At 37.3% G+C, this 15,286-nt stretch overlaps 1 protein-coding gene across 1 annotated transcript in view; it reads right to left on the bottom strand.

Moving 5' to 3' along the window:
- The window catches only part of LOC129240869 (gamma-glutamyl hydrolase A), a 51,690-nt gene that overhangs the window by 5,408 nt on the left and 30,996 nt on the right, over nucleotides 1-15,286 (bottom strand). The window contains exons 3-4 of the mRNA XM_054876908.1: nucleotides 2,935-2,985; nucleotides 2,509-2,845 (exon numbers count right to left, since the gene is read on the bottom strand). Coding sequence (XP_054732883.1) covers nucleotides 2,509-2,845; nucleotides 2,935-2,985 — 388 coding nt within the window. The remainder of the gene's footprint in view (nucleotides 1-2,508; nucleotides 2,846-2,934; nucleotides 2,986-15,286) is intronic.

Below are 15,286 nucleotides of genomic sequence, written 5' to 3'. Positions count from 1 at the left end.
CCCTGTTTCTGAATCATTTCCAAAGCATGCAATCGATTGGAAATGGATTGGCGGGTAACTCCTAATACTGAAGCAAGCTCTCCTTGCGTTTGACACGGATCTTCATTGAGCAATGCCTCCAATTCAGCGTCTTCGAAGGTTTTTGGCCTTCCTTCACGCGGACGGTCGTCAACAATCAACGTCGTCTTTGAAGCAACGGAACTAATCTAAACGTTGTTTAACTTAAAGCAGCATCTCAATAAACGTTTTGTAGCTCTCGATGCATTTCAGCCCCCGTTTTTTTCGAATGAAAGAGGAAAATCAACACTTCGCGCAAATGACGGTTATTCGGCACAAAGTCAGACATTTTCACAACACCAAAAGTGTATGATACCAAAAAAAAATCACTAATGTGTCGAAGCAGTTAGTTTGCCATATGTCTAAGCTTGGTTCATGACGTTTAGGTTATGTTAAAATCGACTAGGACACACTGCGGCATCTATTGGCAAACAGCGAAAACTTAATTGCGCAACTAATAATAAAGGGTGTTTTTTTTTAGAGGTTAGGTTTTCAAGATGAAATAAAACGTATATAATTTAATGTTATGGCCAAGAATTTATTATAAAGATAAGGGTTTGCCATTATGTTTTAAAAATGATTTCGGGCAAGTGGCCGCCGCGGCTGGCTCGAATAAATTCCAGCCGAGAGGCCCAATTTTCGACCACTTTTTGCAGCAATTGGGGCCGTATGTCAGCAATAACGCGCCGAATATTCTCTTCCAAGACGTCAATCGTCTCGGCCTTATCTGCGTAGACAAGCGACTTCACATAGCCCCACAAGAAATAGTCCAGCGGTGTTATATCGTACGATCTTGGAGGCCACGCCACAGGTCCACGGCGCGAGATAATGCGCTCACCAAAAGTTTCCTTCAATAAATCGATTGTTGCGTTGGCTGTATGGCACGTAGCGCCGTCTTGTTGGAACCAAAGGTCGTCCACATCAACATCGTCCAATTCAGGCACGAAAAAGTCTTTAATCATGGCTCTATAGCGCTCTCCATTGACTGTAACGTTATGGCCGGTTTCATTTTTAAAGAAATATGGACCAATGATTCCCTCTGCCCATAGAGCACACCAAACAGTGACTTATTGAGGATGTAACGGCGTCTCAGCAATAAGCGACAATTTTGCTTATTGACATACCCATTCAACCAAAAGTGAGCTTCATCGCTGAACAAAATTTTCTTGTGATGCGTCGCGCGAACCGAACCATTATTTTCGTAATAAATTTGCACGATTTGCAAACGTTGTTCAGGTGTAAGTCTATTCATTATGAAATAGCAAACCAAACTGAGCATAAATTAAGTGACAGCTGTCAAAAAGACCATCTAAGAAAAAATTAGTGCCAACTTGAAAACCTAACCTCTAAAAAAAACACCCTTTACAAAAATTATGGTTATTAGTTTTTATGAACTTTTTGTAAAATTGTTACGTAGAGTATTCTTCTTTTTTTAAGCTAGTTGTGTACCACGAAAACTTATAGCACCATTTTTTTAACTTGGGGAATATTCGAGGAGCATATTTGTACACTTATTTTCACGTCCCAGTTTAGTGTACATACAGGTTGGTTAAAAAATAAGAAAACAAAAAATAAATTAATGTGAATATTTATATAAAATTACGTTTTTTATTCGATTTATCGCTTATTCCAAAGAACATCCTCTATTTGTGTATATTTCTATAATAATTTTCTGAGAGGTCTTTTTTTAAATTGATAACGAATGCGGTACTAAATTTCCGTACAGCTTTCCTATATGCAATTTTCATGTAAAATATGGAGTACTCTTTCATGCGAGATGCCTATTGTATCAGCAAGTTATAGCTTTGTCAAGTTTGGTTCTTCCAACAAAAAATTCCATCCACTTGCCCTGCATGTTGCTACTTTTTGGATGACGACAACGCTTGTACGACGACGTTTAAACTCTAAAACCCATCGATGCTTAGTTCAAAATGAAGAACCAGATTACCTAACACTTTCACAATTGTTTTATGACTTATATTGCTGATAAACCTTCCAACCATCACTGCACGACATTCAGTTTTTTATTGTAGAAAATTGCACTAACACATCAGCTTCAAATGACTTGTTAACAAATTGTGAATGAACAAATCGTAATAAAACTGTTTAAAAGGCAAAATGAGATATTAAATTATTACATAAGTTTTTATTCCTCTACTGGTTACTAGACGTAGCTTTCAATCAATTTTTTAGTCAACCTATATATGGGCTTATATACTTGATGCATATATGTGGTGTAAGATCTTTTTCCACAAATGGAGGCACCCACAGTTTTATGCCCCCTCCGAATGGCATTTGACTTTTAGGAGGAACTTTTGACTGATAGTTAGCATTATTCACTCTGTACCGCAACTATCCACTTGCTTCGGTAATCAATGCACAAATACCTCAAATTCAGACAGTTGACGCACAACACACCATGTACGCCTTCGTTAATTCTCTAAAACTTACCTCTTTTGTGAAACAGAAGATGTGAAAATTTGCTGTAACATTGTAGGTGCCCAGAATATACAGCACTTCATCATTTGCTTCGCCGAAAAGCCTGCTCTCATTGTAGCCCTGCTCGAATTCCAATGGCAATGCTTGCGCAGATGAGGAGCAATCGGTGCGTAAATCTGTACCGTTCGCCGTCAAATAGATAAGCAGCTCATAGCCCAAGCAAGTTCCCCAAATAGGCATATATGAGCCGTTTTCATTCATTTCGATGGCAATATTGTAAATGTGTTGGCCGGCGTCGGCATAGCCATTTGACTGATTGAAGTAGGTTGCACCGCCAGGCAGTAGCACACTGTAGGCCCGATAATGACGCAGAAAATAGCACAAAATACATTAGTATGCGTATATGCGAGTACAACGTAATTGCCAAGCCAAACTTACCCATTAATCTTAGACATAATGTCCTCATAATATTCCCTCTCTCGATCAATCCTTTAAAAGTAAAGTAAATGTTTTCATTAAATAACTATAGATAGTATTAGAGGATTAAATGATATAATTTCAAATCTGTTGTATGTATGTACATATGTACGTATGTATGTATAATAAATGAAAGTTTAACTGAGCCATTGAAAAAAGAAAACCCCTACGATAAATGTAGGCACTACTCAACAAGACCAAAAAATGGTTTATATTACACAAAATTTTTTAAATGTATAATTCATTCTACACTGGATCTTCAACTTTAGACAAATTTACAATTTTCAAGGTGTTAACTAATTTCGTTGGTAAAATTGATCGATTTATTTATTTATTGCGCAAAGCGGATATCTTAATTCTGGGGCGTTGATCTTGGCAGGAAATCCGACATGCGGCGAAACAAAAAACAAAAAAAAAACCAACTCTAATGCGAATGCAAGGCGAATTGAGTATTTACGGTGACGCCATTAAAAACAGTTATTTTATTTTTCGCGATTTTGACAAGTCTGACGTCAGGCGAACAAACAAACAAAAGGAAAATAACTTGCATGTTTGTGCAAATTCAGTAAATGGCTTGGTGGTATTGTGATTTGTGAGAGGTAAACTAACAACCTAATGAAAACGAAGTGTCGTGTGCTAAATTGTGAAAGCACAAATGAATATAAAGCCTCCAAATACAGTTTTTTTACGTTTTCATGCGGATGAGGCCGTGGCAAGAATATGTATGTGTGTGAATGATTGCTTGTATTTGGTAGTACTGCTTTCCCCTACTCTTCCTCTTCCTTTTTTTTTTTTTTATTCATGGAATTTGACGACACAGCGAATTCGGAAGGCACAACCTTGTATTCTATCATCCTTGGGCTACGATTATACTGATCTGTCTACTGCTAAACAGCTGGGTTGGATCCATGTGCACTTCTTCCTTTATGGAGGCGTTAATCTCGTTACTTAGGAGGAGATATAACCCTAATCGATTCGTTAACTTCTCGCTAACTTACATATTCTTGTGGGCGGAGGTTCAGGTGACGGAGATGTACATATATTCATTCGCCCATCGAGATCATCGACCCACAGTAATACATGCACGGAAAGGAAAACTAGTGAAACGGAAGTTTTTTGCAATTGCCGCAAATATTTTCGATGCCCAAATACTCTGAGCCAAGGCAAATCCATAGAATGTGACTTCAGTAGAGTAACAACAATATTTACATGCAAATTTTCTTGCAATTTGATAGTTTGAACGTCAAAATTTCAATGAGAATGTAAGAAAACAAACCAGAAAATAGTAAAGGAGCAGCAGCATTTAAGTAACCAACAGGAAGTAAACAAAAAACAAATCGAAGTCACCTTGTATGAATTCGCTTCTTAATCGATGGTGAAGCCATGATGAAAATATTTCAAAGGTGAACTCTTTAACAGATCGTTATTCGGCTCTGAGCTAATTTGACAGAGTCAGTTGATGAGCTGGCATAGCGAGGGCAAAGCATCGGTTTGTTTACAAAGAAACTAAGAATGTGTTAGTGATATACGATTATTAATAGAAAAAAGTGTTTAAAAGGTATCAGAAATATTTTATTTAACCTCACAAACTATTTATAACATAAAAAGTAATGCAAAAAATTAAAATAGGTTGGGGCAAAAACCTGTAAGTGGAAGACCACAGGAAATATCTGACCGCGCCGAATGCATTTTGTTGATAGAAGTAGTCGCAGACTTGCACATTTCGTAAAAGTTATCTTGCTAGTGAGCTTAGAGACGCAGATTTCAACCAGTTATTTGGCTAGTGAGCTTAGATACGAGTGTGAGGTCGAAGTTTCGTATGAAATAGACCATCAAGTTTTGCAAAAGTACAATACAATCACACTTCAGGAGTTGCTCGAAAGAAACCTTGGCTCTCTACAGCCAGTTATCTTTCGCTAGCTCAGTTAGACAGCTACTCTGATGATGTGATATTCTGCGATAAGACTAAAATCATGTTGTATTACATTACAACGATGAGCCCAATAGTGTTTGGAGGCTGTTGTGGTTGTTGAGGTGCTTGAGTATTTGTATTTAAATAATCTTAATTAACGACTAGCGCCGTTTTTCTACCACTGTTCTCGTGTGATGTCTTTTTTTTCAGGTGCATTTCGAGAGATCCAAGTTTTTTTTCTCTATGTCAAAGATTTCATTAATTTGCTGTAGGAAAGACTCGACGAAAGAGCGGAATCTGATACTGGCTAAACCTGGGAATTCGCACGAATGGTGAAAAAGAGTTTCTTTCACTCCCTTTTCCTAACAGCTTCTGCAGATGAGATTGAAAGGAAGGTAAAGTTTGGCTGGATGATCTCCTACCTCTCAGTAACCTGTAAAGGTTGCAGTGATACGTGAAATGTTTGAACGAGAGCATCCTAACAGGTAATTAGTCCTCTGAATGTTGTACGACGTCCATGTTTTTCTTGTTGCATGTAAATAGTTTATTGCATCCTCTTTCTTTCGGCCAAAGCATAGTACTTTGAAGCAATGGATGTTTTATGGGGTATCAACTGCCACCGCCACTGCTATGTCTGGTGCCTTTTCTTGCTAACACATTGACTTCTATATTCCGATGACCAGGAACCCATATGAGAGAACTTTGAAGTACTTCTTCTTCTTGTTCCTCTCTACACTGTTAAACTAGTTGGAATTGGAGTCTAAGGCCTTGATATTTATATACTTGACTGTCTGAAACCTCTATCTAGTCTTGCACCAATTTTCTTGAAGTGTCTTAGTGATTTGCAAGCTTTCCTGATTGCTAATAGTTCTGCCCGGAACCAATCACTTTCCCTTTCCTCCATTCATCTCTTGATGGAAAACGTACCGTATCAGAGAACTTTGAGGTATTCCGTCTGACGAAACCCAACATGGCGAACGATTTTGAAGTAATATAATTTATATGGTTATTATATAAATTTGCCAAATGAGCGTTTTGAAATAAAAGTAATTCAACTCATTCAAAATATAATAACACTAGAAATAAAAATAAGGAGCTACCGTAATAACGGTACAGACAAGTACAGTTCCATGTCGAAATACAGTTTTACGTCGGCGGCCGCCGTAGCCTAATTGATTGGTGCGTGACTACCATTCCGGATTCGCAGAGAGAACGTAGGTTCGAATCTCGGTGAAACACAAAAATAAAGAAAACGTTTTTTTTCTAATAGCGGTCGCCCCTCAGCAGCCATGAAAACCTCCTCATAAAAATATCTGCCGCTCGGAATCGGCTTAAAACTGTAGGTCCCTCCATTTGTGGAACAACATCAAGACACACCACAAATAGGAGGAGAAGTTCAGACAAACATATATAACAAATAATATATATATACGATACTGAAACGTGGACGCTCAGAGAGGCAGAAAAACAGAAGCTACTGACTTTCGGGAGGAGAGTTTCTGTACTCGAAAAACTATATGCGCATCCATCTGTGATAACCACAATCATGATCAACAGATTGAAATGGGCAACTCACATTTTGCGGGCTAACACGGATTACCCACCTCAACAAATACTCTTCGGTAAATGACACTTACAGTTAGGAAGGTGCCGCCCGCCGCTTAGACGGATTGACGGTGTAGAAGAAGACGCAGGTTTATTGGGATTTCGAGCATGGAGGGCACAGACACGAGGCGTTGGAGGCGTATGCTACAGCAGGCGAAACCCCGACCAGGGTTGTCCAGCCAACAATGATGAAGATGAGTTATTAAGATACATCGGAACAAAAAAATGTTGGCTATTTAATTAAATAAAAAATAAAACATAAATAATAGACACTTCTGTTTGGTGTTTGGCCCAACTACTCCTTCTATTTGTGGCGTGCGTCTTTACGTGGCTCCTCAAATGGAGGGGCTTACAGTTTCAAGCCGAGTCCGAAAGGCAGATATTTTTTATGAAAAAAAATTTCATTCGGCTACGGCAAATTTTAACTTAATTAGCAACTTCAAAAACTCCCTAGTAACAAATTTCAAGCGCTTTCAGCACATTTTTTTCTAAAGAAGACATTTTGTTAAACTATCGACCATATTGTGCCACTTTTTGATTGAAAGAAGAAAAAACCCCTAAACTTTGAAACTCTTTACTGCTCACATAATTATTTTAATAAAAGATTTAAAATAAAACTTTACAATAATTTATCTATAAATAAACATGATTTTTTCTTATACGTAGGCATATCATATTTGCTTATATTTATATCAGACATCTGAAGAATATTTTCTATTTCCGCGATGTCAAGAATAGAGATGAATTTTGTGCTTAGAAATACCTCTAAATATTTATACTTATATGTACATATGCTTTTTGGAATATGCAAGAAACAAGTGTATGCCTATATTGGTATACATCCATAAGTATCATACATACCTGCATATTTGAATGTATGTACAGATTAAGCAATCTGTATTCAATCCAAATAATTGAGAATCAATTATAAATACTAATTTATGGTTTATAAAATGATGCTATTTTAAAACCAAATCTGCTGTGCTCTGTAAATATGCATGCAAGTGCGTAGATTCGGGTATATGTATGTATGTGTGGAAGCCCCAACACAGAAATTGAAAACAAAAACAAATAACTACGAGGTGTGTTCAAAAAGTATCGCGAATTTTGAATTTTCGCAGGTTACGTATATTCGAATTTCGATTTTTTTGTGGCGATATGTTGTTACTCATGTCTCTCACTCATGCCGACGAGTTCAGCCACTTTGAATGTTCAGTTAATTGTTGACAGCTGCTTTGCTTGCACGTGTTTCGGTTCGTCTTCTATTTCCTCTTCCTATTCAAAAAGATGGATCAAAAAACCTGTATCAAATTTTGTGTGATAAACGAAATTAAGTGCGCGGATGCATTCCGAATGTCGACTGTGTCATACGCAGAAGCTTCTTTAGACGAAAGCAACGTTTATCGGTGGAACAAAATGTTCTCAGAAGGCTGAGAAGATGTGAACGACGAAAAGCGTGCAGGCGTGCCGGACGCCCGAGCACTTCAACAACAGACGGAAAAATTGATGAATTGAAGAAAATGGTATTGGCTAATTGTCGAATCACCATTAGAGAAGTTGCTGAGGACCTAGACATATCGATTGACTCGTGCCATTGGATTCGATTTTTTCAATGATTTGGGCATGAGACGGGTCGCCGCAAAATTCGTACCACAACAGCTCAATTTCGACCAAAAGCAGCATCGCACAATCAATGCTAATGAGATGTTGGGCTCTGTCCGCGACGACCCAAATTTGCACCCTGGTGACAAATCGTGGGCTTATGGTTATGACGTGGAAACCAAAGCTCAATCATCTCAATGGAAGCTGCCGCACGAACCAAGACCGAAAAAAGCGCGCCAAGTTCGGTCGAATGCAAAAGTTTGGCTTACCGTTTTCGTCGATTGCAGGGGCGTTGTGCATCATGAGTTCTTGCCACGGGGTAAAACGGTCAATAAGGAATATTACCTGCAAGTCATGCGCAATTTGCGTGAAGCAATCCACCAGAAACGCCCGGATTTGTGGAAGAACAAAAATTGGCTCTTGGGAAATTGGCTCACGATAACGCCCCTGCTCACACATCGTTGCTTGTGCGTGACTTTTTGGCCAAAAACAACACACTAATGGTGCCACAGCCACCGTATTCCTCAGATCTGACCCCCTGTGACTTTTTCTTGTTCCCGAAACTGAAGAGGCCGATGCAAGGACGACGCTACGCTACGATTGACGAGATAAAGACGGCATCGAAAGAGGAGCTGAACATGATAAGAATGATGTTTTGAAGTGCTTCGAAGCTTGGAAAAAACGTTGACACAAGTGCGTAATATCTCATGGCGGTTACTTTGAAGGGGACAAAATAGATATTAATGAATAAATAAATAATTTTTGAAAAAAAAAACACAAAATTCGCGATACTTTTTGAACACACCTCGTATGTGCACATATCTACCTTTAACACCGTCCGACAAAGGTTTGCACACATGATTAAAAAAATCTGTACATACATACATACATACATAAGTATTTTAGCGAATTGCTGTAGCACGCAAAATTTTTAAAATCGACTTCAAAGTTTGCACTTGGCACTAATGATCTTAAAAATATTAAAAATAAAAGAAAAAATTTATGAAATAAGTAAAAGTTGACCGATTGAAATTACAATAATAAAAGCTTATTGAAAAAGTAATTGAATACAAATTTGGATTTTGATTTCACCAGATAAATTCTATGTATATTTTGTCTATGAACACCTGTTTCTTACAGATTATTTACAAAAGCCTAAGACCAAAAACAGAATATAAAGTTATTGAAAATACACTTTTTGGAGTTGAAAAATCTGGTTAGGTTACGTTGACCTGGCTGACTGAGAGACATCGCATTAGACCTATTGATCCTTAGTGATAACAGACAGAGCTTCTTGTAATAAGCCAGCGTTCTTTGCGAATCTAAGAAAGCCCTGAAACTCAAACACCGAGAGACATTCTAACTTCTGATATTGTAGAGCTCCTAGGCATTTCATTCGGGTTTTAGCTAATGCAGAGCAAGAACATAGACGGTGTTCTAGAATTTCCCTCCCTTCCAGTTCATTGCAAAATCTGCAGTTATCGTTGTTGGCGACTTCTGTCTTGAATGCATATGGAACCAGCAAATTTTGGCCTTCTCAGTGTACCGAGGATAGTATTTATCCGCATTCTGTGCGCACATGATTTGCAAGCGACTAGATTGTTCCACCAAAGTCTACTGGTACGAGTATTTGTATGTTAGTAATTATAAAGGGTATTCAGGTACTTTTTCCTAAAGGTTTGTGTTGACAGATAACGCATGACTACTGTCAAACTAAACACATAATTTTTTTTTTGTGTTCATTGACATTTCAGTAAGGAAAAACTTACGCCTCAACAACGTTCTCAAATCCTACAATTGTATTACGAAAATCCACGCTCTGTGAAAAGTGTTCATCGCCCGCTCAGACCAACTTATGGTGTTCAGCGATGAGGCCCATTTTTGTATTTTCGTTGTTTTATTTCAGTTAAAAATCCGATCGATCTAAATTGACCACCCCTTATGCGTATAATTTGCACTTAGGTACATCCTTTGTTGGTTGTTTGGCCGAGCTCCTTCTCCTATTCATGATATATGTACGTCATAATGTTTTCCCTAAATGGAGAGACCTACAGTTTCAAGCCACCGCCGAACGGCAAATGGTTTTTAAGAGGAGCCTTTTCTCGGCAGAAATAGACTAGGAGGCCACCACTAGCGGAAAAAAAAACATATTTTCTATTATTTTGGTGTATCGTGATCCCCTGAAAATAAATCCCAGTATGCACTTTTTCCACACTACCGAAATGAATCGCCGAGTAAAGCAGGAAAGATCCATATCAGTGTTACTCTATACTTACATCCATACATTATAATAAGATACACATATTTACTCCCACGAGATCTACGAGATATCCCCGACTAAAATTAAACTATTTTACTTAACTGAATATTATTACTATTAAATGTGGTAATTGATGAAAAATATGTTTGCAGAAAGGCAAAACGTTTAATTAAAAATCATGACCAGCGGGTATTAGTACCTTATCGTTTGCTTTTATTTTATTACTTAACACGTTTAATAACATTTGTATGCATAGAAATATGGATATTAGGGTGGAGTGAATCTTTTTTTTTGCTTTTGGCAGACCTGCAGAAGTTGGATTTCTAACTCATAAATAAGAGTGCAACGTGAACGTGGCATACTGGCTAATTGAGAAAAGGTGGCGGAGTAGCAGTATTGGAATTTGTAGTCACCGTCAAGCTGCACTAAAAGCCCTTGCTAACCCATGCTGCTCTTAGAAGTTAGTTGGTGAATGTAAGACAAAACTGAACAGTGTTGCAAAGCACAACAAAGTTCTATTTGAGTGCCTGGATATTGTGGTACTACAGGGAACGAGTATGCTGATAAATTGGCAAATGAAGGCTCTGCAAGCATGCCACTAGGCCCTGACCCCATTCTAGGTGTCAATTCTGCAAAACAAATATTGACGACTTCATGTGGTGTGGTGTGGTTTTATAGTAGCTAAGTGCTTTGTGAAAAAACCAAACAGGAAAATAGCAACCTGTCTCAGCAAAAAGGATCTGAAAGTACTGGTGAGGGTAATCAAAGGGCACAATGTCTGTGATCAGCATATGACTACCATAAAGGTCGTCGACAGCCCGATATCTTGAAGATGACGACACTGCAGAGCATTTTCTCTGTACCAGTCCAGCATTTTCCAGAATCAGACTTAGAATATTGGGTTGTGATATACTGGGTATGGATAGAGTTCATACTTTTCCTCTTCCAGATCTCTTCAGATTCATTAATGAATCCAAGAGATTTGTGGAAGAGTGGCCTCAAAAAAATTTTTCCGTCTTACCACCCACATTTTATCATTCCTATCTCTCTATTCTTTCTACTTAAATCTATCCGGGTGTAGTACAATGGTATCCTTGTCCAACCCCCTACAAATCTAATCTAATCTAATCTAAGTTTAGATTGATTTAAAGCGTTTTCATCGCCTTCTAAGGTAACTTTTAACGCTCTTTAAGGTTATTGACGCATTTGGAGACATTAAATGAGTCTCTGTGACGAGCTTACATTGCGGATCGATTTTTATTATTTATTATTTATAGTATTACTATTAAAATTAATAGTATTTTACTTTACTACTGCAGTTAAAAGCGAGGTACAAACATTAAAGTAAAATCTTTTATATGGGAAATTTACTAATAACTGTGTAGAATTTCGTTTACTTTTCCAAATTTATTATTACTACATATTTATGAAAACATAATTTAAGAGGTTACATACGTCCAGAATTTTCAAACAACCGATTTCTTTTTTGTACACATTGTTATTCCTTATTGTTTTAGGCGTATTTTCGTGGAAGTCGATTGTAAAAATTCCCCATAGATACAAAGTTATGTAAGAAAATGTAACTGACCGACGAGACTTTGATGCGCACAGGTAGCTCTGCCTTCGTCTGAGGCAGCTGGCCGTTACTTTCGGAGCCTTTCAGCCTGTTGGTTCTTTTGTTATCCTAAAGGGGGCATCTATAAAACATTATGAGAGCATGTGTTCGGTCGATTTGCTAAGGTTTATGAAACTCTTGCTTTAAATGCGTGCGACCTCGAGCGAAATGCACTTGAAAGTTTAAACTCGTTTTTCTCGAAACTACTCTTTCCGGCACGGTATGCATGATAACTCATACAGTTTTTAATATTTTTTTATGCGGTTTTTTTTTAATATTCGAAAATGTTTTCTCTATAGTCGTTCAAGCTGGTTTTTTGATATTTTTATTAGAAACTTTTATAAACATAATTAAAGTGTGGGATTTATGACGTAAAACACATACTTTTTTTTAAAAAGCCGTAAATTGCAAAATTGTTTGAAGTTCAAAAATCCGGCTCGACAGACTATAACTACAACTTCATTTTACAAGAATTTTTTTACTTTTTACAACCATCAACATTTCAAGGAGAAAAGACACAGACCGTGGAGCAACTTTTTTTACTTTCATTGTACTTTGGATCACGTGATTTTTATATACTAATTTTGTAAAGAAAAATTAAAACTTTTTTTAAAAAGTTTAAATACTAATAAACAATGCAAACAATTTTTTTTATATTTATTTCTATTGTTATCCCTTCTAAAACAGATTTTCTTTTAGCGCATTTTTGGCGCTGCTGGACGTATGTAGCCCCTTATATTGCAGATTAATCGAATGTAAGCGCACTAGTTCTCGTGTGACTTTTTTAAAACCTGATGTTGGAGAGCTTCGCACAAACCGAAGAACTTTTTCGCTCAGGCACAGTATTTTATAAGAGCGTATAATTGTTGGCGTATGCCGATGATTTTGGCAAACTAGATAAAAAAGCAAAGCGAATGGGTCTGGTGGTAAACGAGAACAAAGGGAAGTACCTCCTGTCATCAAACAAACAGTCGGCGCACTCGTGTATCGGCATCCATGTGGCTGTTGATTTCGAGGTTGTAAAAGACTTCGTTTAGCTATGAACCAGCATTAACAATGATATAAATGTCAGCCTTATAATGCAACGTAGAGCCTCTTTTGACAACAAGTGCTACTTTGGATTAAGTAGGCAAATGAGTAGTAAAGTCCGCTCTCGACGAACAAAACTAATACTCTTCAATACTCTCATCATGCCCGTCCTAACGTATGGCGCAGAAGCGTGGACGATGACAACATCCGATGATTTTTGGAGCTGTATAAGCTTTACGACGACATAAACATAGCGCAGCGAATAAAGATCCAGCGGCTACGTTAGCTGGGTCATGTTGTCCGAATGGATACAAACGCTCCGACTCTGAAAGTATTCGATGCGGTACCAGCTGCGGTGGAAAGATCAGGTGGAGAAGGACTTGACTTCACTTGGTGTGTCGAACTGGCGCCGGTTAGCGCGCTTTGTTAAACTCGGCCAAAATCGCGTAAGCGGTTATCGCGCCAATTAAGAAGAAGAACAAGCGCACTAGTTACCAAGGCTAACGGCCTTTCCAAATTTGATTAGGCTTCTTTCTAAGAAGAAGCAAACGTAGGATGCCGTAGCTTTATAAAAAAGTTCATCTTTTGTGGTTTTTAGTAACTCTTTTAAAGGCGGCGTTTTATTGACTTGCCCTTACCAAAAAAATACAAAAAAAATATCCACATTCTATCGCTCCACCTTAATGTACAAGTACAATATATATCCATATATGTTTACATATACATAGTATGCAATTCGTATGGCAAAAACAAAAAAAAACATTCGCTGTGATTTTTTTTTTTTGTTTATTGTAAAGTGAGTTTGCATTTTCCACATAAGGGGAGTTAAAATTTTAATAATAATAATAATATTTAATATGCATATTCACTTTCTAAATGGATGTAGATACCAGATAGATGTAACTGGAAGAAATTTGTAATGAAGCGAAGAATTTTAAATGGATTCTCTTTGTCAGTGCATACCGATTATTTTGCGAAAATATAGCTATCAGATTTGGCGGGAATTCTTATTTAGTATTGATTTTTAACTTTGGAGAGCTGCAAGATTCGACAGCACGTCTCCAGATCATGCTCGTTCGTTCGAAAATGTTCGTATTTGGAGCAAAAAAAATTCACAGAAAATTCATAGGTTAGTTAGTGGTTGCAAAGCTTTAAAAATTGTGGTAGATTTCAAAATTATGTGGTAATTTTATTTTAAAATTTAAATAAATTTATTTTGAAATTTATCATATCTGGTTTATTAAAAGTACAATACATTTTGTGTACTATAAATGCGCAACATTTAAGGAATATTTAAAAAGCACTAAACATACCAATTTCCGGTATTACTTATTGAAATTATTTTAATTTTTAGAATGTGGTGGATTAACATATAAGTTTATGGTGATAGATATGGTAGAAATGCTGTTTAGCAAAGTGATCGATTTACACCAAAAGTGGTATAGTCCGCACACTGGTCTCTACACTAAACATCTGTAAAAATGCATGAAAAAAAGCTGAACATGTAATCACTCACTTCAGCACCGCATGCGTGAAAAACATATTGACTGGCGCAGAAGAGCATAGCGATGCACCATTCGCGTTGCATTCCCACAAGCCACGATTTATGTGCAAAAAATGCAGCGAATAGCAGGTAACGAGCTGACGATCAAAATTAGAACACATTTAATCGCATGCAATTGCACAGAATCGCGGCAGAGACGATTTTCTTGCGGTCGTTTATTTTTACGGTGGGGAAATATTTAGATTCATTTCTATTTTCCCCGCCGGGTTGAAGACTTTGGGTTGCTTTTTTGATCCCTTGATGAAAATTTGTTTGTTTATAAGCAACTGCAGTCAAATAACAAGCAAATAATATTTATTAGATTTGCACAACAAATACCGAAAAATATCAGTAAATTAGAAATAAAATGTTTTTTTTTTGTTTTTTGTGTAGGCAATGAGCTTAAACGAGTTGCTTCACAAATATAGCAAACGAAAAGATTTCCCTACAAAATTAATTTTATTGTAAGCACAAAATGTCAACTAAAAGCCGTTTCGTCCAAAGTGTATTCATAATAAGGTGGTGGCACTAGAGCAACAACAATGTTTTGTATGTTTGATTGTCATCGCAAAGTATTGAAAAAGTAGAAAAGCAAAAATGAATTCGCCTAGTTTCATTCTGTGCTGACAACCACATGGACACGGCGAAGGATAAAAAACAAATCAGCTGATTTGCGCATTGGTTTCGTCGCAATTGCGTTTAACCAACCGAATTTTCCGACGGGAGTTACATAGATCAGCTGTTCAC

Source organism: Anastrepha obliqua, chromosome 3 (genome assembly GCF_027943255.1).
Source record: "Anastrepha obliqua isolate idAnaObli1 chromosome 3, idAnaObli1_1.0, whole genome shotgun sequence".
NCBI lineage: Eukaryota > Metazoa > Arthropoda > Insecta > Diptera > Tephritidae > Anastrepha > Anastrepha obliqua.
The sequence above is the reverse complement of the archived record's forward strand: the minus strand, read 5'-3'. Positions and strand labels throughout refer to the sequence as shown.